At 40.1% G+C, this 26449-nt stretch overlaps 1 protein-coding gene across 25 annotated transcripts in view; it reads left to right on the top strand.

Annotated features, from left to right (window-relative positions):
- Positions 1-26449, top strand: part of LOC101831061 (ABI family member 3 binding protein) — a 210688-nt gene that overhangs the window by 39109 nt on the left and 145130 nt on the right. For all 25 annotated transcript variants that reach the window (XM_040750661.1, XM_040750651.1, XM_040750665.1 and 22 more), the window contains exon 2: positions 19312-19491. In XM_040750661.1, coding sequence (XP_040606595.1) covers positions 19312-19491 — 180 coding nt within the window. The remainder of the gene's footprint in view (positions 1-19311; positions 19492-26449) is intronic.

Raw genomic sequence — 26449 nt, 5'->3', positions numbered from 1 at the left:
GATCCATTTAACCAACTCCTTATTTATTGCCTCTACTTGGTTTTCTAATCGATACCCAAGTTTTAGCTTGTCTCCAGTGAGGTTCCTGTATGTATCATATCCCGCGAACTTTCTAATGGTGTAGTCTTTCCTAACTCCATTAGAGACTATGCCACCTTTCACTGGTAAAAATCTCTGAAGAACCGTGGTTCCTTTATCCCTTCTCTCATGTATCGCACTTGATTTGTCTACAAGTCTTTGAAGCTTTCTCTCCAGATTTCACACAGAGTTTGGGGAATGTTTTTTCTCAGTCATATTCTCTGCCATCTTGATTCCAGGTGTACATTCATCTATTGTGTAGTTGTGGTCACTGGGACAGCCTGCTTCTACCTTTCACAATGGCCTCAACTTAGTACTCAGAGTGACTGTTACTAACACATGATGGATGGGACCTGAGCATTCCTCCTGAGCTCACGGAGTCAAGGACCCAGCCTTCCCAGTGGTCTATGAATTGGGCTCAGTTATGTCTGATTTTACCTCTAATGATTTCCTCCCCACCTGTCTTCTCCAGTCATATTATCTAGGCATGTTCCTTCCTCTGGACTTCACTCCTCACGTTTCTTCAGCCTAGGATGTTCTTCCTCTACCAATCCTGAATGGTTAGCTTCTTAACCTTCCTTGTATCTGCATCCTAAAGTGACGTTTTCTCCCTTTTCTGGGACAGGCTGTGTGCCTGCCTGCACTCATCCTTCCGAAGAGTTTCCCGGCTCCACCTTTACGGTGTTTTCCAACATCTGCAGTTGTCAAGTTGCTCAGATTATGTCTCTGTAACCATCTCAAACTCACTCCTGATGGCTTCAAAACAAGAGAAATACACTTATTGCTCAATCACATGTTTATTAATATGACTAACTTTCTGTTCTTTGTAATAACTCGGAACCAAGGCTCCCTCTGGTCAGTATACTCTGGCCAGTGCAGCGGGGAAAGATGGTTCTTACTATTCACAGTTCTATGTTCCAGCCTAAAAGTTTCATATCTTCCCTTTGCATATGGCCTGGTATTTAGGGTTGGTTCCATGACCATGACTAATCTTGGGGAGATGGAGATGTACTCTATTCATGTGCCCAGAGTAAGGAAAGTAATCATTTGCTGGGGGAAAAGTTGCATGATGAATGTGTTGCAAGGCAAAAAGGAACCAGCACTGCCACTGGCACCAGAGTTCAGCACCACCATTTTAAAAGTCTGCCTGTATTTAAGGAAGGATAGCTTTTAGGACTATCTGCACCCTACCCTGATGATGCCGTTATCACATTCACCTGCCATGCAGTGAGTCAAGAATTCAAGACTGTGTCAGGGACAGGCCTGTGTTTCCTTCCTGGGTCAAATCTGCTGCTTTCCTGGGCAGACAACAAGCCCTTCATACCAGAAAGATGCGGTTTGGATTCTCAGTATGCAAACCACCCTTTCTTTCCTGCCAACACACGTGCTGATTGCTCTCTGTGTGGTTATGGAGAGAGTCTGTTGACTTGATGAGAGGAGACATGTCTTGGTTTCCCTGTCCAACCCTCTCCAGCTGAGTTTTACGATTCTGTAGAAACTAAAATCTAAGAAATGAAAGTAATGATAAGCATATTTGCTTTTGCCTGGGCATGGTGGAAACCCTCCCTCTCTGATATCAATGAACCGCTAATAGGTATTTCCCACATGAGCACTCATGCCCGGTAGAGTCCATATCAGGCTGGGACTCAGAATTGTGGGAGGAATGTTTTGTACCTCACCAGAAATAATGCAGATAAACTGATACCTGAGCACCCAAACAAACACAACTTTTGAGCCGAGATTACCCACATGATCTGATATCAAGGTCTCAGGACTGTTTGGGTCTTGTTTTGTTTCATACCCACATGCTTGTTGGAAGGGAGTAGCCAAAGTGTACTATAAAGACCTGTAATTCTTAGTTGTCTCAGTTTATAGCTACTTCACTTACTTCATTGGATTGCAGCAACAAAGAAGAAAGGAAAGGACTAAACAATGAAGGAGAGGCTGCCAGGGAGTCACCATCCTAAAAATAAATGTAATGAAAGGAATTTAGGGAAAGCACGTAAAAGAAAATAATCCTTAAATTGATTATAAGTGATTTCATGACCAATGGCTGCCCAGCAAAATTCTGTCCAAAGGGCATTCCAGGATTTTATGATTTCCATTCCTCTTAATCCTGTTTTATCATTTTGCCAAAATCCCCCAGAGTTGTTGCCATTTGTCTGAAGTTAGCGCTTCCTGTTTGTGTTGCTGATTCCAAGTTTGAAGTTATTATGCCACATTAGCAAATAACTATACGCCTTTCAGATGACCACTGACTTATTTCTGAAGATAAGTACCCCATCCTTTTTGCCAAATGCCATGCTTGCGAGGAGAATGTCCTGATGAACACCAGAGATGCTGTGTCTGTGATCATTGTATCCTGGCCTCTGTTAATCAAACTTGAGTTTAGGATGGAGAAATGTGGTTCATTATAAAAACTAATCCTCAGTCTAGCCTCAGTGTGTCTGCCCAGTGTCTTCCCAAGAAGAACAGAGGAGAACAGACAAAACTGTTTTCAAGATTCTTCCAACGTCTCGGCTGCCAGTATTTATGAATATGATCCTCGAATCTCAACCAGACTGGACTATTTGCTTTTTGCAGCTATGTTCTGGGTTCGTAGTTCCACATGGGCTGTGCCTTGGCCATTTTTTAACCGATTGCTCTTCCAAATCCTGGTTTTGATTTGACACTTATTCTCAAAGCTAAGCCAGAGTCCATTTTTCCTTACGAGAATTTCTTTGTAAAATAGTCTGCTCTCTCTAAATTCAATAAATCTCAGTCATCCCATGGTATTGTAATAGTCTCTCGAGTGTCTGGTAATGTCCTCCAGAATGAAAATAGTATTGCTGACTCTAAGAAATGTTGGAACAAAACCGTTAGGCATGCCTCAAGAAAAAAATGCTAACTTATTACTCATAGATGTTCTTTAAAATTTAAAATTAATTTTTAAAGATTTATTTTATATGTTTGTTTTTGCCTGCATGTATGTGTGTGTTCTATGTGTGTGCCTGGTCCACAGAGGTCAGAGTGGGTGTCAGGTCCCCTGAAACTAGAATGAAAGATGTGTGAGTGCTAAGAACTGAACCAGGGTCTTCTGCAAGGTCAGCAAGGGCTCTTGACTGATGAGCCATCTCTCCATCCTCTCTTCTTTCCTTTGTCCTGTGCACCCTGCATGGTACACATCTGGAAGGCACAGAACAATTTCAGGAGCCAGCTCTCTTCTACCACGTGGGACCAAGGAATTAAATTCAGATCGTCAGACTTGATGACAAGCACATTTACCTGATACCCCATCTTGATGGCCCTCAAATTAACTCTGAAGAGATCAGCATCTCTCTCTATTGAGGTGTGAGGGTATACAATGTTGTATAGTTACATGCATATGCCTGCATTCTTACATTTCTGGAACTATTTTTCCCTATTTGTAAGCATAGCTTTCTAAAATATCTTATTCTGTGAGCATTAGGGACTCAGTGATAGGGAATGTTCTTCTGTGTATATGTTTCTTTTATTGGTTAATGAATAAAGCACGGTTGGCCAATAGGGAAACAAGATAGGTGGGACTAGGAGATGAGGAGGGTTCTGGGAAAAGTCAATCATCATGTAGGAGGTGAGAGGAATAACGTGTCTGGACCCTTTCTCCAGAAAGAGACCACGTGGAAATACTTAGATTATTAGAAATGGGTTAATAATTTAGACAGATCTAGCCAATATGAAGCCATTGTCAGTGACCCACATTTTCATAATTGATATAGTATATGTGTGCTTCCTTGGCGTAGAGAAGGGCAGAAGAACCCTACCAGAGCAGAAAAGTCAGGTTACAACTCAGATACTGTTTTGGTCCAGCCTCAGGAAAGAAAGGAGAGGACAGTGTTTTGTACTTGTTTCCCCTGGTCTAGACAAGGATTGATGGAAAAGATGATCAGCACAACATGTGTAAGACTAGTCTTTTCAGGCCTTCATATATTGTGTCAGAGTCTGGGACCTGGAACAGTGTTCCCTCTCAAATGGGAACAGGTGCCCTACATAAGGGCATGCTAGTCTATGAGGCATAAGAAGGGTCAAAGATGATATCCAAGGGTTACATGATGAGGCTTTAGAATTCGGAAGGAAAGACAGTGAGGGAAGAAAACAGAGTAAGTATGCAGAGCAGAGGAGCTAAGTTTTCAGACATAACATTAAAATAGCATAGAAAGTGTAATTATACTTTGTTATGGAGAAACTTGCTATTCAGGCATGAGATGTCTTTATATTTCCAAGGTCTTAAGTAGGACCTTGCACGGGGGCATCTTGCTAAGAGATATTCAATGATAGAATAACCATTTATTTAAAAGAAATAAATGTTAGTTCTTGATATACAGGTCTTTCACTTCCTTGGTTAACATTATCCCCAGATATTTGATGCTGTTTATGGCTATTGTAAAGGGTGAGGTTTCTCTGATTTCTTTCTCAGTCACTTCATCATCTATATATAATAGGGCCACTGATTTTTTTTGAGTTTACCTTGTATCCTGCCATTTTGCTGACGGTGTTTATCAGCTCTAGGAGTTCCCTTGCAGAGTTTTTCGGGTCACTTATGTAAACTATCATATCATCTGCAAATAGTGAAAGCTTGACTTCTTCTTTTCCTATTTGTATCCCCTTTATCTCCTTTTGTTGTCTTATTGCTGTAGCTAGGACTTCAAGTACAATATTGAAGAGTTATGGAGAGAGTGGACAGCCTGTCTTGTTCCTGATTTTAGAGGAATTGCTTTGAGTTTCTCTCCATTTAGTTTGATGTTAGCTGTTGGTTTACTGTATATTGCTTTTATTATATTCAGGTATGTTCCTGTTATACCTGATCTCTCTAAGACCTTTATCATGAAGGGGTGCTGGATTTTGTCAAAGGCTTTTTCAGCATCTAGTGAGATGATCATGTGGTTTTTCTCTCGCAGTTTGTTTATATGGTGGATTACATTGATAGGTTTTTTTTTTTTTTTTTTTTTTTTTTTTGGTTTTACGAGACAGGGTTTCTCTGTATTGTTTTGGAGGCTATTGGTCCAGCCCGGCATCAAACTCACAGAGATCCACCTGCCTCTGCCTCCCGAGTGCTGGGATTAAAGGCATGCACCACCACCGCCCGGCTCATTGATAGGTTTTCTAATGTTGAACCATCCCTGCACTCCTGGGACGAAGCCTATTTGATCATGTTTTTCTTTCTACACAAATAATACAGTAAACACATACATATAAACAACCTTTTCTGCTTATCTTTTGGTTGAAAGATAACTGTTTATGTTTGTGATACATGATACGATGTTTTGAAATATATGTTATTATAGAATGACTAAATCAAGCTAATTAAAAAGTTAATCACACCTATAGATTTTTGTGTGTAAGGTAAGAAAATAGTCTATAGTCATCATTTAAAAGTATATAACATACTGTTAAATGCCATAGTCTAACACTACATTTAAAATTGTTTTGTACAATAAATCTCTGGAACTTAGAAAATAAAGTTTTTCTATTAATTGAAATGGAAGAGAGGCAATTTTGACCAAAACATAAGAGATTATCTGTGGACTAGAGATGAAATGCTGTTCCTTGTCAGGGGCCATAGTGTCATCAGGGAAAGCCAAGCTTTCGTTGAATAGTAGCATGTACACTGGGAAAGATGGTTCATTGGGAGACCTAGCAACAAAGGCGAGTGGGACCCCCAAGTAACACTGGGCCGTTTAAACTCGGACACTAAGCTGCAGCGATTTAGTGGACAGGGTAGAGTGAGTTTTAAGTAGTCAAGTCTTGAGTCCATGTCAATAGAGACAATTAAATGCCAACTGCTTTATTTTTTTCCTCTAGATTTGGCTAAAAATAGAATTGAGAATGGCCAATTTAAACAGCACATTTGGTTTCCAGGAGGGACCTGGGCTGATGGAATTTCTTTTTTTTTAAAACAATAATTACTAATTTTAAATTTAAGTTAGAAATAATCTTGTTACACATGTCAATCCCAGCTTCCTCTTCCTCCCCTCCTTTCCTGCCCTCCTCCCCAGGTCCCTCAGTCCCCCACCCAATCTCCACTCCGATCCCCAGGGAGGGTGAGGTCCTCCATGGTGGATCTCCAGTAACTGTCATTTCATCCAGGGCAGGGCCTAGGCCCTCCCCGAAGAGTCCCGGCTGAGAGAGCCTCCCACATTGTGGCATGGGCACTCAAAGTCTATTTGTATACCAGGGATTAAATACTACCTATAAAACCTTCAGGGTCTTTCATCTGAAACGTTTTTTCTTTAAATATGTCTCTGAACACCAGAGCTGCTTATGCAAAGGAATGGAGAGGCAGTGTTTTTACTAGATGGCTATCTGTAATCACTAAATATTTATATTTTTTGCTATTAATTTCTCAGAAACATGGAGCATGTATTGCACACGTGCATATGAATTTAGTTCAGGAAAACATTTCTGGTTGGCCTCCGCTACAGTGATTGAATTTTATGTGACCCACGGGGGCACATGATCTAACTCTGCTGCTCAGCTCTACACCCCTTGACCCATTATGTCGTGACCTTTCAATACACCAACCAGTCTTCCTCAATACCCCTGCTTACGATGTCCGACGGCCAATGACCATCCTTGCCTTTCTTCCCTATGTGCTTTGTGTTTCAGCTGTCATGTTTGAAACCATTAATGGATGCACTGTCTCCTCAGGTCACAGAAAATGCTGACTGGTGGGAGACAGGAACACTTCATGATGTCATCTTGGGTTTTTATCCTGGTGTTCACATGAGTCTTGTTTCCCACTCCCAATACGTTGCTTTTTTGGAATCTGTCATTCTCTTGGCATCATGGTTTCTGCTGCCCACTAGTCTTCATTAGCTCAACCTCAACTTCTTCAGTCTACTTTATCACCTAGCTTCTCTCCCTGATGATTTTAAAATCAATTGATGCCAATTGGGGAACTTCTAGGTTCTATGTTTCAAGAACAATCTCCCATAAGTAATTCTTGTAATACCTAAAGTACAATCTCATAACTTTGTTTCAAAGGTAGAATTTTTCCTAGAAAGGGGGAAATTTGTTTCAGAGCCTCTCTTTTACATATGAGAAAAAGAAAAACACAGACTTCTTAGCATTAAAAACCTGAGTTCTAAGATAACGTTCAACTTATTTCTACAATTTGAAAGTGAGGAAGATGTTTACTTTTTCAAATGGGTTCTTTGAGTTAGATTTTTGCTAGCATTGCAAAGAAATGTTATAAAATTCTATTTTAAACCAAAGCTTGAGTCATATCTACCTTGCAAAACTGAGAAATTTTAATAGTATGAGGCCAGTAGGAAATGATGCTAAGTCTCAGATTTTGTGTTTCTTACCTACAAAATCCAAATGCTTCATTCACCAAAATTATAGCAGTGGTTAGTAATAAGTTACACACATACTACATTTGTGTGTGTGACCTAAAATTCTGTATTTTATTAGTGTTTTAAAAAAATATTTTAGGCATTTAAAGTATTTTAATTTTTATTATGAAAAAACCAAGAACAGATGTCAAAATAACAATAACACAAATAGGAATTTACTACCATAAGTAGAAGAAACTCAACTGTAACATTTGGATATTGAGGTCAAAGTTTAGATCAAATGCCACTTTAATTATAAGTCTACACAACACTAAATTGAATCTTTCTAGAACTGATTAATTAGGAATAAATAAACACACAATTAATATGGACTAAAATATAGTCTTAAAACTGAAATAACTTGAGGGTAAAAAAACCAAGTCACTGATTTAGCCTACACTGACTATAGTTACTGCCAAGAACACAGTGCTTGTTGAACTGTTTTACCAAAGCACTTACATTATATCCTAAATAAATTGGGGTTATTACATGTTAAAATAATTGAAATAAACTTAGTAAAAAAAAGAGGTTCCAAATCTTTGTTTTATGTGCTGTAGCAGAATACCATAGACTAAGTAAAGTTTCTCCCAGAGTTCTTTGCTTCTTTCACATCAGTAAGAAGGGATTCCTTTATTGTAGAGTTCATGAACAATGGACTTTCTGAACCCCCCTGAAGTCTCATGGCCCATTATGCCTTATTACATGAAGTCACTTGCACATGCCCTTGTGACATTTTAGACACTTCCACCAGCTCACGGAAGGCTTTTTAATGCTGTTTAATGTCAAAATATACTCATTAACACTGGGTATTTATGAAGTAAGTAAATCATAAACAATTCTTGAAGATATGCATGAATGACTGAAAACCAATGGCATAGGAACCCATTTGTTTGCACTCCATCTCATGTTTTTATTTGACACTTAAAAAAAGAACGGTCAGATTTATTTACGACAGTTTTGTTGATGATGTTTTTTGCATGAATGATGGCAATGTTTCATTGTTATTTAGTATTTCCCATTTACCCCTCAGAGCAGTGTTTTCACAGTGGTGGCGTTTAGTCCTGTGTGTGCAGGGTTTCTTGTAATGTCAGTTCAACTTTGGATAGTGGTGTTCTTGCAGTCTATTAGGAGTTAATCTACTAGGTCCCACACCCTGCAATGTAGTCAGTGGGGTATGGGTTTCTGCATGTGTTTCAGAGGACACAACATCGACCAAACCATAGCCTTCTTCAAGAGAAATTTAAGCCATTTGAAAACTCCCTCCTGAACATATGGCAAATATATGGTTGTTAATCACACATATTTGTCATTCCCCATCTCCCTCAGCTCCTCTTCTCCAAACTATCATTGTCCAGACTAAAGAGCAGGTTTAGTAGACTCAGATCAAACAAAGGCTTACATACAAGTGAGAAGATATGCATCTCAGGATTGGAGGCCTCCAGAAGAAGTTGCCTATGAAAAGTAATTGTCCTCCCTGGTTCTCAACTGTGTTATAATGTAGCCCATGAGACTACTTCTCCCTTGGCAAATCTATTAGCCTGGTCAAATGGTTTTGAGATGTCATCACTGGATAGTTCAGTCTGTCAGTCAATCCTCCAGCATCACCAGATGGTGAAGCCTTAGCCTGAGCAGTCTGTACCCTGGGGATTCTAACCTAGGTGGAGACGGTGGCTATTTTAGCTGAAGTGGGGCCCATTTTCACCACAGCTGGGCAAACATAGCAAGTGTTCCATTAGGAGGAAAGCATTTTCCCCTTCGGCCCTTGGATGTTGCTGAATTCAAACATTATAAATGTAATAGCAAACATCTTCTGAATATTTGGTATCTTTAATGTCCTAATAAATAACAGGATGGCTCATTGGAGTCATGCCCTGTGGGAATCTCTCAGGGCTATTTGTGTGAGCAGAGCTCTCCAGGTGAACTAGAGCATGTTCCCTGAATTCTGAGAACTCATGTTGCCTGTGGGAACCCATGCTTCATCTGCTCACTCGCTCACCACGTGCTGTCCTGGGGAGGGAGTGTGCTATTCTGTCCTGGAACAGGGATCACGAGAAACTGTAGCTTGTGTTGCTTGGAAAAAAATTGTTACCGATGAGGGAATTCAAAATTTAAGGTTATTCAAAGGTTCCTTTTGCTGGCACTGAGGCTGTTCATGCGGCTCATGGGACTTCTATCACTATATTTTTTTCTGTCTGGTTTTTGCATTTTTTTCTTTAGCGTTATCTTTACATGTTCATTGTAGTCAGTGTTTTCTTACTTTTCAGATTTATATTTGTAAATCACATGTCGAGATGCTTTGTGGCTGTCTCTGGAACCATCTGCTGTTGTTAATTCATCTCCTGAACATTGTGAACTCTTAAACTTCACTGTCCTTGTTTATATCTCTTTTCAACATGTGTTTTATATATATGTAGAAAGAGTTTCACTGGTAAGTTAGGGTTCACAATGTCCAAAGTGTTTGTCCTTATCTACACCACGCCAGGCACCCTGCCACCAGCATCCCTTAACTTAAAAGAATTTGCCAACAGCAATTCTGGGAATGTTTGTAATGACAACTTTGTACACACACACACTCACACACAGAAACACACTCACACCCCATAGAGGTAATCTACTTTCTTCCACCCACCCACCTTTCTCTGGCATAGTCTCATGCCAAGGCAGAACAGACTCTGTTTTCCTCATCTTCCTAACCAATTTAGTTAATCTCTGTTGCTCATGGAAGGTCACTCAAGTGTCTGGTCATTACAGAACTGGTGGAAGTTGTTTAACTAACATTGAATATTATTTAATTATAGTGACATTAAGTCTTTGTACTCTTTAAAGTGTTGAACTGAAATGACCTTTTTTTTTCCTTTATGTAAAATTTCCACTAGGGATCTGGAGAGATGGCTCATTCAGTGGTTAAGAACATTTGCTATTCTTCCTGGGGATCTAATTTTGATTCTCAGTACCCACACGGTGGCTCACATCTGTCTGTTAATGCCAGTTCCAGAAGATCTAACATCTTTCTGGATTCTGTGGGCATCAGGCATTTATATACACATGTAAGCAAAACACTCATAAAATAAATGTAAACAAATCTTTAAGAATTTCCCATTAGGGCCGTGCAGTGGTGGCGCATGCCTTTAATCCCAGCACTCGGGAGGCAGAGGCAGGCGGATCTCTGTGAGTTCGAGGCCGGGCTGGACAGATAGCCTCCAAAACAATACGGAGAAACCCTGTCTCGTAAAAACCAAAAAAAAAAAAAAAAAAAAAAAGAATTTCCCATTAGGTGGTTGGAGTCACCATGACATGAGAAACTGTATTGAACAGTTGTAGTGTTGAAAGGTTGAGAACCATTGGCTTAAGGAGAGAAGTATTTATTCTGCCATGCACTTTTGGTGAGTTCAATTAGTGGTTGCTCAAGACCATTGACTTGGGCAGTATAGTGTAGTAACAATATAAGGTAATTTGGAGCTTTTTATTTCATTGCTGACAGAAAGCAGAAACACAGAGATGGGAAGGGACCAGACAGGATAAGAAAAAAATTTCCCATTAGTATCCCTGGCTTTTGGGTTGTTGTTATTGGCAAGAGATTCCTGCTTTCTACTACATAGGAACAGAAACAAGTGACCAGTTGTCCTTTGCCTTCCTAGTCACTCTGTGGATGTTGCAGAAAATTTGCAAAAATCTTTTATACTTATGAAACCAGAACTTATAAAACCAGAACCAGGAGAATCATTTGAGCACCAAGATCTGATTTTCACTCCCTAAACATCAAGGCAAATGGCAAATTATTGCCAAAGCTTAAATTAACATTATGGTTAGTATATCTTAGCCTAAGAATGTAGTTAAATACAATCTATGCCCTCAGTTAGTTTTTAGAAGCTTTTAAAGACACTATCACACATTTTCTTAATATAAAAATTTAAGATGGGGTATCTTGATAGCTTCTTAGTATGTTATGAAATAGTAAGACATTGGAATGTTTTAACAGAGTGCATTTGAAACTTAGTGTTCTCTGGGAAAACTTGATTCAGTGTGTGTGTGTGTGTGTGTGTGTGTGTGTGTGTGTGTGTGTGTGTTGAAAGATAAACAGTACTAGACACTACTAACTCTACCAGTGCTGTAATGGCCACACACTTGTGTTGAAGTGGACCAAAAGGAGGTGTTCAGACTTAGGCATCCCTTTCGGATAAGTTTAGAATTTAGGTGGAATGGATATGTTTAGTTTATGATAAGTAGATTATAACTTAATTATCACCCTCTATGTATATATGTTGTATATGTTTGAGTTTGTATCAAATTTAAATCTTCTATTTAGACTAAAAGGGGAATTGTAGGAGTGAACCCCACAAAGCTACCCGCCCAACAGGGCAGGGTCAAGGTAGAGATAAAAGGTAGTGAAAGGAAAAGGGGCCTCCCTCTTTTTCTCCCGGAAGCCAGCCACGCTTCTAACTCCTGGTATGTGCGACTCTCTCTCTCCCTGATAAATAAATATATTGTTTTTCCCTATATAGCCTCGATAATCGCTATACACTTGGATGTCCTTCTATCAGAAGAAGTCTGTGTAATGTGGCTGCGGAGATAAAGAATATGCTCTCCCAGCCAGCAGGGGACTGATCCAGACTCCCTGAATGTAGTAGTGTCAGTGAGGAGGCCTCTGCAATCTCTGGGGCCTTGGGTAGTAGATCAGTGTTTACCATGGCGTACGAATGAACTTTAGGAGCCCATTCCACATGGAGGGATGCTCTCTCAGCCTGGACACATGGGGAAGAGCCTAGGTCCTGCCCTGGATGAAATGACAGACTCTGGAGATGCCCCCATGGAGGGCCTCATCCTCCCTGGGGAATGGTGTGGGGATTGGATGGGGGTGGGGGGAGGCTGATGGAGGGACAAGGGAGGAGAGGTGGAAGAGGGAGCTGGGATTGATGTTTCTAATTTAAATAAAACATATATTGGGAAAAACAAACAAACAAAAAGACATGCTCTCCCATCCCACAGTGGCATGATAGCATGCCAGAATAGAGCTTCAGTGTATTTTTATACATAGATAATTTGTTCTGTTTTATTGTTGAATTATATCCCATTGTATAAATGAGCCATAGTTTTTTATCCACTCAGCCACCAATGAATATTTGGGTTTATTTCCAGTTTAATGTTGCTTTGAATGTTCTCTTACATCTTTCACACAGATATGTTTTCATCTGTCCTATGTGCAATGGCTAGGAATGAAATTGCTGGGCTCTTTGGTGTCTTTCCAAGCTTTCTCCACTTATACGCTTAACACTCATGATCCAAATGTATGAGACTTCCAAAGTCTGCTGGACATATTATCAATGTATTGTTATTTTACTCTTAGCAATAACACATCATTGTGCCTTTAATTTTTGTTTCCCTTTGATTAACCGAGCTGACCAGGAATTGGTAAATTATGACTTGCATATAATGGGACAATGCACAGCTATGTCTGCTTAATTATACTGTCTATAGGTATTCTCTCTCTCTCTCTCTCTCTCTCTCTCTCTCTCTCTCTCTCTCTCTCTCTCTGAGTGTGTGTGTGTGCGTGTGGTGTATGCATAAGTTGTGGGTAGCACATGCATGAATGTGTGGAGTATTCCGTGTACTATGTGTACACATGTCTAGACTGAAGGATGAAATCTATAGCTTCTGTGTGTGTGTGTTCCTATCTGTCTGTCTCTCTCCTTGTCTCTTTCCCTGTGTGTCTGTCTGTGTGCTAAATACATATGTGAGATACATGCATATGTGCATGTGTATGTGGTACCCATGAATGTACACATATCTAGGCTGGAGGATATCTACAGTTTCTGTGTGTCTGTCTGCCTATCTGTGTGATGGATGCATATGTGTAGTACATACATGTGTGTATGTGTGTGTGTGCAGTATTCAAGTGTGTCTAGGTATGCAGAGGCTGGATCATATTTGTTGTCTGCCTCTACCATTTTCTGCCTTCTTTGTTTGAAACAGTGTCTCTTCCTGAATCCACAGTTTGCTTGGTTTTGACTAGACTGTCTGGCCAGCGAGTCCCAGTGATTTTCCTGTCTTTGCCCCTGCTCTCCTGCCAGCCTCAGAGTTACCGTCAGATCCAGCCGTATCCAGATTTTTACATGAGTGCTAGGAATCTGAGCTCAGGGCTTTCTGCTTGAGTGGTTAGAAGCTCACTGTGCCAGTAATAGTGGTACCACACCACTAAGCAATCTGATCTTTAAAATCTAAAGTAGAATCTGACCTCTAGAGAAGAAGACTCAGTGACCCTAGAGATTAACACATTTTTATGTGCTTCTTGACCACTGTTTATCTCTTTTGGTAAATAATCCATTTGTGTTGGACAGTTTTTGCCAATTTGACACGTGTTATAGTCACATGGGAGGAAGAAACCTTAACTGAGGGCTTGCCTTCATCAGATTGGCCCGTGGGCATGTCTGTGGTGCTGTTTCCTTGATTAACAATATCTGTGGGAGGGCTCAGCCCACTCTGGGTGATGCCACTCCTGGGTAGATTGTCCTGGGTTATAAAAGAAAGTAAGCTCATCAAACCAGAGAAAGCAAGACAGTAACTAGCATTCCTCTGTGGTTTCTGCTTTGTTCTGGCCCCCAGGTTCTGGCCCTGACTTCCCTCACTGATGTACTGTTCCCTGGAAATGTAAGATGAAATAAATCTTTTCTTCCCAAGTTTCTTTTGGTCAGTGTTTTATCACAGCGACAGAGAAACAAACTAGGATACTATTCCAGCATGTTTAAACTGCTTGCCTTTTATTTTCTTTTTAATTGACTGTAAAGAATATTTATGTATTCTGGATACAAAGTTCTTCATGGAACTTTTATTTTTCTTTCTAGATTTTTAAAATTTTATATAGCTTTAAACATTTTTATCAAGAGGTGGGGGAGAATCTGGAAGCTGGGGAAAGGGAAGGAATATGATCAAAATATATTGTGTGAATCTCAAAGAATAAATAAAAACATTATTTAAATGAATTGGAAAAATGATCAAGTCTATGTGCCATGATTTTAAATCTATGTTTCCTATTCCACATCTGAACTGGTAGGAACTGATTTTATTTAATAAATATTTTATAAAGTATGAGTTTTTTACAACAAGGTAAATAACATAGCATGTATAGAGACTATACTGTAAGCATACTGTGCACTAGGAGATGAATACCATCAGAGTACAAATGGGGTATGTTCTCAGTCCTTACATGAGTATTTTATTGGTATAAGTATTACAATTATTCTGTGTTTAGTGCCCTGCAAAGATTAAATTTAGACCAATCTTGCAATTTGGAATATTTATCATATTTTCACAGGGTTTAAAACTTTGTGATCATATAAAATAAACTAAGGCATTCTGGTTGCTACACTGATATGTATATTTTGCCTTTAAGAGACTTTTTATATGATATAGTTTTTCTGTCTCAAGACTCTTATCATCTTGACCAACATGATATCAACAACTTTGACTCTATTATATTCTACTTTGGAAAGTATAAAGGACTTCATGAGAGATTGTGAAAAAGAAAACAACTCTATTGAACATATTTTTTTATTATTTTTTTTGTTTTGTTTTGTTTTTATGAGACAGGGTTTCTCTGTATTGTTTCGGAGGCTATCGGTCCAGCCCGGCCTCGAACTCACAGAGATCCACCTGCCTCTGCCTCCCGAGTGCTGGGATTAAAGGCGTGCGCCACCATCGCCCGGCTTTTTTATTATTTTTTAAGTTTAAATTTAGATTAGAAATAAGGTTGCTTCACAAGTCAGTTCCAGGTCCATCTCCCTTTCCCTCCCCTCCTCCCGTGCCCTCCCCCCAGCCCCCCCCATTATCCCCTCATTTCCCCAGGGAGGGTGAGGCCCTCCATGGGGGTGTCCATAGTCTGTCATTTCATATAGGGCAGGGCCTAGACCCTTCCCCAAGAGTTCAGGGTGAGAGTGCGCCTCACATTGTTGGATGGGACATTTTAATGGTGATTCCTTCCTCTGGAGGTCCGTGACTGGATGGCTATAATGCCTTCAGTAGATTTACCAAAGCATGGAATTTGTTGCTGGTGTCGGGGGTATTGTTTTTGGTGGTGGTTTGGGCTTGTTGTTGCTTTTCTGTTTGGGTGATGCTTGAACTCTGGCATTCCTTGCTGACTGAGCTGTATCCCAGCCCACACTGTTCCTTTAAAGAACTGGAACTGTCCCCAACCCCCAGGAGCCAGCAGCCTTCCTTCTTTGGTTGGTCTGATGACTCTTTGAACTGAAAGTGCTGTCTTCTCCTTTTGTCTGGTTTGCCAGTCTTGCCCTCTGTTTTTAATGCTGGAAGGCATATATTTACCTTTAATTTAAAAAAAATAGGCTAGTTCTAATTTTGCTTTGTAAGACACTTGATTTATTTATTTACTTTTAGAATTTCACAACTCTTTGAAATATTTAGAGATACTGTAGGGTGTTGCAAATAGAGGATCAGAAACCACTGTCACAGGTCCAAGAATGTACTTTGCCAATATGCAGCTTTTCCCAAGGCAGTCTATTATTGCTTTCCTAATTTTTTAAAAAGTTTTCTCTCACATGAAATAAAATGTTCTTCTAGTAGATTTTTTTCTCCCTCTGTACTCTTGAACAAAAAATTTGGGGCAACATATTTGTTGTTTATTTATGTGTTGTTTGGGGTTAAGTTTATATTGTAGTGTGCTATTTTCTAATATATCTACATTACTTGCCAGAAGTCTATGACTAACTGCTGAAAGATAACTTCTATTACATAAATTGGGCCTCAAATCATCAGGCATGTCCAAATAATGGCCTTATGGCCACATGTGGTCAAATACAACTATGAATACAGACTGCCCCCAAATCATAAACTTGCTTAATAAAGCATTATGCATTTTTATAACTTGATGGCACAATTTTTGAGTGAAGACTTTGTAAATGAAAATATTATATTTCAGTGTCAAAAGATTGAACATTCATGATGGAATCAAACCATAATAATTTATAATAAAGATTATTTATCAGTAAATACTAAAATTAATGTGTGATACACAGAAATATGGGCCCCAAATATTAGAGCATTTATTGTCCAGAAGTATAAAGTGTCATCAAATACTAATATAAACAATGATTTGGAGGAAATGTTGATACATTTATTTTGAATAAAGGGGGAAAAGGCTGTTTAGTCTTTTTGCTAGACACTGAGGATCAATGCAGTAATAACTGGATGAATAAAGGATGTGGAGAAGGTCATCCAAAGGTGGAGGGATTGGGTAGTGGTCATGTGACGAAGATGCAGAGTCAGGACAAACCAGGTATCCTAGAATGTGGGATGTCTAACCTGGCCAAAGTAAAATACAGTATGTCGAGAAGTAATAATAGCAGAAGTAATGTATCGAAACATACACAGAGATCAGAGTTCTTAATACCCAGTCAGTGATTCTCAACCTTCCTAAAGCTGCAACCTTTAATACAGTTCCTATGTTGGGGTGACCCCCAATCATAAAGTTATTTCTGTTGCTACTTCATAACTGCCATTTTGCTACTGTTATGAAGTGTAATGTAAATATCTGATATGCAGGATATCTGATATGCAATCTCTGTGGAGGTCAACAACCCACTGCTTCAAAATAACTGCTCTAACTGAAGAATATTATATTTGAGACAATTATTGCAGTTGTACTTTTCTGCATATGTTACTCTTTTTTCAGGACATCTGTAGATATTTCATTCAGGAGAGTAGTAGGAATTAGAATTTTGGAGAAAGAGTCAATTCATTTGAAAAGTTTTATGATGGTGATGTATTTCTTGGCATATACTGCTAGCAAAGAGAAGACAGGCGGGGTCCTCTTCCATTTTGGTTGGTTTGTAGTTGTGTCTATGACATTTTTGTTTCTGTTGGTATAATATTCCTTCTATTTTCTCAGAGGAAACATACCATGATTACACCTGGTAGACTCCATGAAAAAAAAAAAACAAGTTTGGTGTGAGGCTGCCACTCTGTCCTCTCAGTCAAGTACAAGTCTAGCTTAAGCATGGAAAGATTTTCACAAATATTTTCTCAACAGAATACTGCAAACAACTTGGCTGTGTTTCAATTTATTGTGAGAACTGACAACCCCCTGAAGTAGAACAATGTGTTCTCAACTTGCACTTGCTCTATTCTGTTAGAAAAAGTAACACCAGAACAAATGTAGGCACATTGATTAAAAATGGAAAAAATGAATTGGACTAAATCTATTTTTTCTAAACTACACATCGTCTTACTAAAACCTGGAAAAATTAAGACAAATCAAAGCCTTCAACATGAGGCACATGACTTGACCAATCCTAACTCTGTTGAGTAATGACAGCAGCCTTAGTGAGAATAAGGTCATGCTAGTCCAGGCCGGCAAGAACTTCGAGATTTCATTTTGACCCTACAGTAAACATACATGATGATGGGAAACATAAGCACACACTCAGTTGCCTTCACTTGGAAGAACTGAACTAGATCAACTGTGAAGTTCCTGTTTGGGATTTTCAATGAGTCCCTCAGTGTCTACGGTTCTCAATTTTGCCACAGATGTAGGGATAACTAAAAATTAAACCACTCATAATTATTCTGTTTAAGGGAAGTACAAAGTAATAGGCACATGCATAGAAGTTACCATCCTGGCTGCTGCGATCCATTCCAATAGCATGGTACTTATAAAGGGAACTCTTTTCTTTATTTCAAAGACTTAATACAATCCTTCCATTTACATGTTAGTTAGCTTCTTGTCACTGTGACAAACACCCACAAGACATATTTCAAAAGGAAGGAAGATTTCCTTTGGCTCATGCTTTGACAGTTTCTGTGCTTTGTCATCTGGTTCCGGTGCTTTGAGTATGGTGAGGCAGAAAACTGTGATGGAAGGGCATTGTAGAGCAAAGCTGCTCAAACAAACAAAAAGGTAGAGAGACAGGGCGGGGCAGGGACAAGAGGGAACTTTCTAGATCATGCCCCTAGTGACCTTTGTCCTCCAAGTAGGTCCCACCTCCTGTTTTCTACCACTTCCTTCTCATGCCACCCTTTTACAGATTCATCAAGGGATTTACCCCCATACCGCTGTGTCTAGGCTGGGCAAGGTATCTCGTCATATAGAATGGGTTCCACTAGGTCAGTTTGGAGGCACACATATTTTATAATTCAGAAATCTGAGTCCCTTTAGAAAAAGATTAGACTGTATTTTATGTAATTCCATATGTGAGGTTTTGAGCAGCAAGCACCATTTAAAGAGGCTTAGCTCCTCAGTGAAACAAATACAGTCAGTCAAAGAACACATGGTGGGCTGGAGACATGGCTCAGTTAGAGAGGTTCGTTTCTCAGCACACACGTTAGTGCAAAACCTTGTGTCCTCCACTTCCAGGGATCAGACACTCTGTTTTGGTCTCCAAGGGCTCTTGCATGCAACATCCTCACTTCACCACCCCAACAACCTGTACACCAGAAACCTTCCTTCTCTTCCATTCCCAGCTCTATCAATGAACAAAACGTGTGGGTATGGGTTTGGAGAGCATCCTGAGGATGCTAAGATATGTCAACGTACAGTGATTAAATTTTACCAATAAGAAACTTCAGTTCCTTGCATCATGTCCCATATAAAGTGAAGATTCTGCCCTGCTTTGGATAGAAAAATAAAACTCCCCCAAACTATACTTACCCCCTCAGTAACAAATCACCAAAAATCGGACCCCACTATTTTGTTTTTGGTTTTAGTCTGTTTTATACAGTAGCTAAGTACATTTTCTTTTATTTTAATGTTAGTCATGTTTTCATCAGCTTTGCATCTGCACTGTGCCTTTGTTGTAATACTTCCAATAGGCAATGATTTGGAGATGATAAGGGGGTGATGTATCAGACACTCATCTTATATTTTCATCCTCAGGTAAAAAACCAAACCTGAAAGTACACATCAACACCACCAGTGACTCCATCCTCTTGAAGTTCCTTCGTCCAAATCCAAATGTAAAGCTGGAAGGTTTTCTCCTGGGATATGGCAGCAATGTGTCCCCAAATCAGTACTTCCCTCTTCCCACAGAAGGGAAAGTCACCGAGGCTGTAGTAGGTAAGGTGTTTGGGTGGGTAATAAGAGGTACCGACTACACTAAGATGCCCAAATGTGGAAGATTAGAAACATTTCTTCTACATCCTTGGCTGAGCCCAATGTGGCAATACAGATCACCTTTTTAATTACTGTGACCCAAAGCATAGTTCTTTATATTGAGACCTTTTATTGTATGAAGAAATAATTGTCTTAACCACTGTTGAACCTGTAATCCTGTCCACATAATTGAATACATAAGGAAAAAACAGCTGAAATATTGGGCATAGCCCTTGTGGCATTATTTATGTGTACTAATTTTCATTCTTGTTGTTTTTACTTTCTTCCAGTAGAAGATGGCCAGTATAGAGTTTTAGATGTTATATTTGGAAAGAGGTGTTATTTTTGGAAAGAAAAAACAGATTGCTTTTAAATTTTTAAAGTAATTCAGACAAGGCGATTAAAGTTTAATATGAATTATGAAATCATGCATTTCTTTGAAAATGGTTTAATGATATAAAATTAGAGTTTCAGGATGTGAGACATCTTCTTACTTTCTCTGTGGGGAAAATGTAAATAAAATCTACTTAAGGGATTAAATGCTTTGACAAGGATGATTCATTGTGAAAGCTTTAAAAGTCTCAGGCGGCGAGACTCGATTCTTTGCTCCCTGCTAAGACATTGTTTAAGAGGCAGTCTCTGAACTATAAAAGCTTAATCCTGTGTTCCAGTACTTCATGTTGGCTCTTGCACTTTCAAGTGTGTAATGAGAATGCCGAGACGAGTTGATTGTGTTCTTCTTCCTCTTGCTTTTCCCAGAGAAATCTCTGTTGCTCCTTAGTGTCAGCCAAGAGGTAATATTGTCAATTAATGAGTAATTAGAGATAATGTTGTCAAGTCGTGAGTAACTCAATATTACATAGGGAAACCACTTAAAGCAAACCTAAGAGCTGATTACCCCACATGCTTTCAGAATTAGGCAGTATAATAATAATATAATTAGATAAGTATAATAACCAATTTAATGTAGAATTAGAATTCATGTTTTTTATAGACTTTTTTGTTATTTAAATAGAGAACCTGGTCATTTGTTCCTAATTCATTAGCCACCATATAGACGTCTGTTGCTGCAAGAAGTTAACACAAACTTGCAAGTTTAAAATATTATAACTATATCATCTTATCATTATAGGTCAGAAGGCCAACTTGGTTGTTGTGGGCTAAAATAAAAGTATTAGACAGAGTACATTCTTGTCTGGAGGCTAAGTGGAGAGTATAATTTCTTGCCATTTTCAAAATGTTCTGCCTTCCTCTTTGACCTTAAAGTTGACAATATAGACCAAACTGTCACATCACATGGATCCATCTGGATAATTCAGGATGCTGTCCTTATTTTAGGTCTACTTGTTATCAACCTTAATTCTATCTGCAAAGTAAATTTCCTTTGTTGTATAACCCCATATAATCCCAGGTTCTAGGGGTTAGGATGGCGATCTTTGTGGACAACTATCCTGTTACAAGCCACACACTTGGCATTCATGTCTCTGTTGTCTTTCTGTTGCCAGTTTCCTATATGGCCATCTCTGTTCTGTCCATTAGGAGGAGCAAGTCTAGTTTTCACAGATATGCTGTGGGCAGGTGATGATTTCATGATTGTAAAGTGATGAGCCAAAATCCCCTGAGGGTGAAGGAGTAATAAAAAACATATCTTGCAGTCCCTACTCAGCCCTTTGTAATAGGACAGTAGCATTTCTCTTTCCAGTGTCCTGGACTTTAGCTGAAGATAATAAATTATTTTTATTTTCAAAAAAAGTGCTGCTATGCCACATTGCCTGACATATTTCACATGACATCTTTACTATCATATCTCACTTGTGACATGAGACAAGATGGGTGAGCCATCTTGCTGACTCTTCCCTTGATTTTTATATTTAACTAGAAAACTGTACCACGTTCTTCAACCACTGTGATTTAGACTTGTAGCTTTCCTTGTCTATCTTTGCATTATATATTTGTACATTCTTCAATCATTTTGTTCAGAAGTGAGATAAAGTTTAAAATAATGGAGGCTGTTACTACTTATTCTACTGAAGGCAAACATCACAAGGAAAGTGGTTGTGGATTTATTGGTGAAAAATAGCTAGGAGTAAGCTTGATGAGGAAATGAAGGTGCTATACAGGGAACTTAATATGTTGGGCTGGAAGAATACTGGTGGGGAAGAGGCAGGATAGAACATCAGGAGGGAGTGGTGCAGTGTGGCCATGGAGAGCAGGGGAAAACCCCACTTCCCTGAGACCTTAGATAATCAGCAAGAGGGTGTCAGAAATGAAGATGGGCAGTTACCAAACTTAGAAGAGACAGCTGTTGAACACATAGCATTTTTTGGGATCCTCTTACTCAGTGGTTCTCAACCTGTGGGTCACTATACACTTGTGGGTAAACTGACACTTTCACAGGGGTCACATATCAGATATCCTGTATATAAAATATTTACATTACAGTTTATAACAGTGGCAAATTAGAGTTATGAAGTAGCAACTTTATGGTCAGGGCTTACAATTACATGCGGTATTAAAGGGTCACAGCATTGGGAAGGTTGAGAACTACTGCTCTTAACCCATAAGGAAATGTAAGCTTAAGTGAATGTCCCAAGGCTATGTACCTAGTTAATGGCAGGTCCAGACAGAATGTGACCCCAGAAATCTGATGGAAACTGAGTTCCTATTTTATAACTGCTCAACACTTAGGACATGGTATTTGATCTACAGTGCAGGGACTTTTTGATCAATAGTAGGATGCTCCTGGTGGTTTGCTCCTGTAATGCCCTATAAGAATCTTTATAAAAAGAGGTCAAACATCATAACTTGCTAATTTGCAAAGATCTGAGTGGAAATGTATGACAACTGTGCCCTCCAAGACTTACACTTTGCTGCCGCTGCCACTGCCGCCACCACCACCACCACCACCACCACCACCACCACCACCACCACCACCACCACCACCACCTCCACCACCTTTGTTGTGGTTGCCCGCTTGATATGTGACATAAGGTTAAACGGGAGGGTCTGAGGGTTCTCCAGAAAATAGAAATAGAAGAAAAGAATTAGATGCTAGAATTTCCTTTGCTTTTAGGCATATCTCAAAACCAAGGACAATAGTCTTATCAGCTTTCGTAATTGCCTGTCATGTTGTTTCTCTTGGAATGGGTTTCTGGCTCAGCACACTCAGTGTTCTTTGGCTTATGTGAGTCATATCACGTGATCTGCCGTGCAAAGCTGCATTTGGCTTTATTGTTTTATACTGTGGTCAGATTGGAGGTTTTTTTTGGTGCCTGTATTTACCTGTGTCTTATTTTGCCAGCCTAATGAGGCCTCCCAGAGGCAGAGCTGGGTCTTATCATCCCCATGTGTTTGGTAACCAGACTCAGTGAATTTGAACTATTCTCAGTTCTCCAATCTAAGGCTCATTGTCAATGAAACAAAATGTCTCATGACCTGGGAGAAACAGTTCTTTGAGTTTAGGGGTGAGTCTACTATTGGTCAATACCTGGTTTGCCTTTTGCTTGGTGTAATTATTAATATGTGTCCCATTTTCTCAGTAGTTGGGAAGGTGCCTGCTTGATCTGTTTGCAAGGGAAAGCTGAGAGTTCTCAGATCTTTCACAGTCTGATCATTAAGTGACAGCCCAAACTTGACTCTGCCACTGATGATGCCCCGTGAGAAGGGAAATCAAGAGACAGTGTTGGCTCTGAGTTCTCTACTGTGTCCACCCATGAAGTGGGGTGCTCAGTAGCTAATCAGCAAATGCTGGCATGGAGATTTTCATCAACCAATGATTTTTGAGTTCTTTCAAAGTGCTAGGCCAAGGAATGGGTCAGTTTTTCCTGGGAGTTGCCCTGTAGAACAGATAGTGTAAACAGGATCTTCTTTATTCCAGAGAAGACCATGGATCCCTGGAGGTTTAGGAATATGCCAGCAGCAGACTGACTCCAGATCTGTGTTGGTCTTTGGCCACCACAACACATTGCTTCTCAGCCCCACAGCATACACGTGCTCCAGGACTTTTCAACTCCTTTTAGAGAACAATTCTTGGCACTTACCCCTACCTGGTAATGGCAGCGAGAGCATTTCAAAGGGTCGGGGAACCAACACCCTGCTGGTTTGAAGTCTTTAACTTTGGATACTATTCTTTGGAGAAAACATGTCCTGATCTTCCACTAGACCTTTATAGAAAGACAACGTTAAACATTTCAGAGTTCGTGGGTAAATGTATGTGAACTAGAACGTGCTTCTCCTTCAAAATCTAGCCCCATAAAAATATAGAAACAACTAACAGACAACAAACATCCCATGCTTAGCTTCTCTGTGGGATTCACATAGAAGCACGGACAAGGAAACACTAGAGACCAGAACGCCAGCAAAATTTAGTAGCTGACAGGCTTGGCAAGTGGGAAAGGATGTGTACTGGCTGTTAGGACAAATGGGTCAGGGAAATCTGTTATTAAGTATTTATGATGTCAGGGGGAGAATCTGTCAAAGAGGGAAAGTGAAGGAGGGTTAGTTTGGGACAGTGGGTGGATGAGATGTACCAAGCTCTCTGTCAGGTCACAGGAAACAAGATGTAGCCAGTGTGCAGGGCCAGGGAGTAGAAAGTCTGATCAGTGCTGGCTTCATGAGCTGGTGACTTGGAGAATCTTATGTTCAGTAAATGAGCTGTTATCACTTTTCTCAATCTTAGTTTTCTTTACATTTTATTTAGTAAGTGATGTCCTATGGACCTACTCCTGAGGGGATAGGGGTGCTGGAACCTGAGCTTTTGTGCCTTGGCCTTCCACAGCCCTCATCCTCTTAGTTCAGTTTTCAATTTTCTGTCTCCAATACTCACTAGTCCCTGCTCATTGTGTCCAGCATGCCTTGGTCCTGGAAACCTGACTGAGGAGGCAATGAGGAATAAAGAAATTATAAACACACACACACACAAACACACACATACACACACACATACAGAATACCTGGGGTCACATGGGCTGGAGAGGCACCTACTACACAGTCTCAGCACATGTATCATATACAGCACAGGAGGAGGAGCTAGCTATTTTGGATAGAAGGTCACTGTAGGGGAGCAGTCTTAGGTTGCAGTCATCAGGAGAAGCACGCTTCAATTGCTGGTTTTTACACACTGCCAACATGCATACACTCAATCAGGGAGGCGTTGCTACTTCCCTGAGTCTGACCTGGGGAGGTCGCTCAAGACTTAATCTGTTCCCCACACATTCACTCAGAGACGCCTTCCGTTCCCCATATGCACGCGCTGTCTGATTGGTCATCTACTTCTCACTCTCAATTAACAGTTTCAGCTGGCTTCCATCTCTAGCAGACCCTTAGGTGTGAACCCAGGAAGAGCTATGGTAGCTGCTCACATACTATGGCGCCATATAGCCAGATGTGGTGGCAGTTGTGCTTGTACATGCTGGAGGTATCACTGTTGTGGAGTATTAGCTTAAGATGTGTTGTATTCATTCATGCAAAGGGGTGTTACTCTGCCTGTCTAAAACACCTGATTGATCTAATAAAGAGCTGAATGGCCAAGAGTTAGGCAGGAGAGAGAAACAGGAAGGGGCTGGCAGGCAGAGAGTACAGATAGGAGGAGAAATCTAGAGAAGAAAAACAGGAAGAGTGAGGATGAGGAAAGGAGGAGAGGAAGACACCAGGGGGCAGTCACCCAACCACTTACTCCAGCCACGGAGTAAGAAGGAAAGAAAGATACACAGAGGCAAAAAATAATTAAAGAGAAATGGGATAATTTAAGCTAGAAAAGCTGGCTAGAAACAAGCCAAGCTAAGGCTTGACATTCATAAGTAAGAATAAGTGTCTGTGTATTTATTTGGGAGTTGGAGTTGGGTGGTGGACCTCCAAAGAAGTTGAAAAACAGTAAGGCAGGCCACCATAGAGCAAAAAAACTGCATATCACTATATATTCCTTAAGTATTTGGATGAAGCAAGTATCAATCTGACTCTTCTCGGGTATGTCCAAGTCCAGTGCATGGACTGCAACCATGTGAGGTGTATAGGTTGGAGTGGCAGAACTGTGGAAAAGAGAGCTTGCATTTTCTGTCCTGAGAGTGCGGCCAGGGAGAGAAGAAACCTAATGGGACATGTTTTTGTCTTCATCTGTTTTCTGTCAGTATAGCAGAATATCTGAGACCAGGAATTTACTAAAACAAGAGATATATCTGACCCACAATTCTGGAGGTTGTAAAGTTGAGGACTAGGCTGGTGAATCTAGAAAAGATCCCATGGCAAGTGGGGTTGAATGGCTAAATGGCTGGCATATATGTGAAGATGGGAAGTTGGCATATGAGAGAGAGAGAGAGAGAGAGAGAGAGAGAGAGAGAGAGAGAGAGAGAGAGAGAGAGAGAGAGAGCACAAGCACATAGAGCATGTATGTGAGAGACTAAGGGACAGTGCTGGCCTACTTTGTATAGGGTTCCCAATAGGCTCTACCTCCAAACATATTTCATGGAGGAACTGAGCCTCATAATGGAACATAGCAGAGTGTTAAGTTGTTGGGAGTGATAGGTAAGGTGGAGTGCTTAAGGGATGATGAAGGGAGTCCTTCTCCAGATGGTCACCTTAGGAGATGAATGAAGTCCATGTCTAGCATGTCACCTTAAAAGGAAGCAGACACCATAGCAGGCGAAGGTAGAGACAGTGACATGAAGGAAATGGCATGTTTTCTTATGTCCTTAATAATTCTTTTCTCTCCTTTTAAAGAAGGGTTTCATTCACCATTTGTTTCCTGCATTGGGCCCACAATTAGCACAGCTATTCCTGGGTGACATATGTCTTTTAATAATATTGCCTTCCCGGCCTGGGCAACCTATGGGGCCCTGAGCTGTGGATCAGTGTCTATCCCTGGTATACAAACAGTCTTCATGTGCCTATAGCACAAAGAGGGATGCTCTCTCAGCCTGGACTCTTA

This window comes from Mesocricetus auratus, unplaced genomic scaffold (genome assembly GCF_017639785.1).
Source record: "Mesocricetus auratus isolate SY011 unplaced genomic scaffold, BCM_Maur_2.0 Super-Scaffold_100008, whole genome shotgun sequence".
Lineage (NCBI taxonomy): Eukaryota > Metazoa > Chordata > Mammalia > Rodentia > Cricetidae > Mesocricetus > Mesocricetus auratus.
The sequence above is the reverse complement of the archived record's forward strand: the minus strand, read 5'-3'. Positions and strand labels throughout refer to the sequence as shown.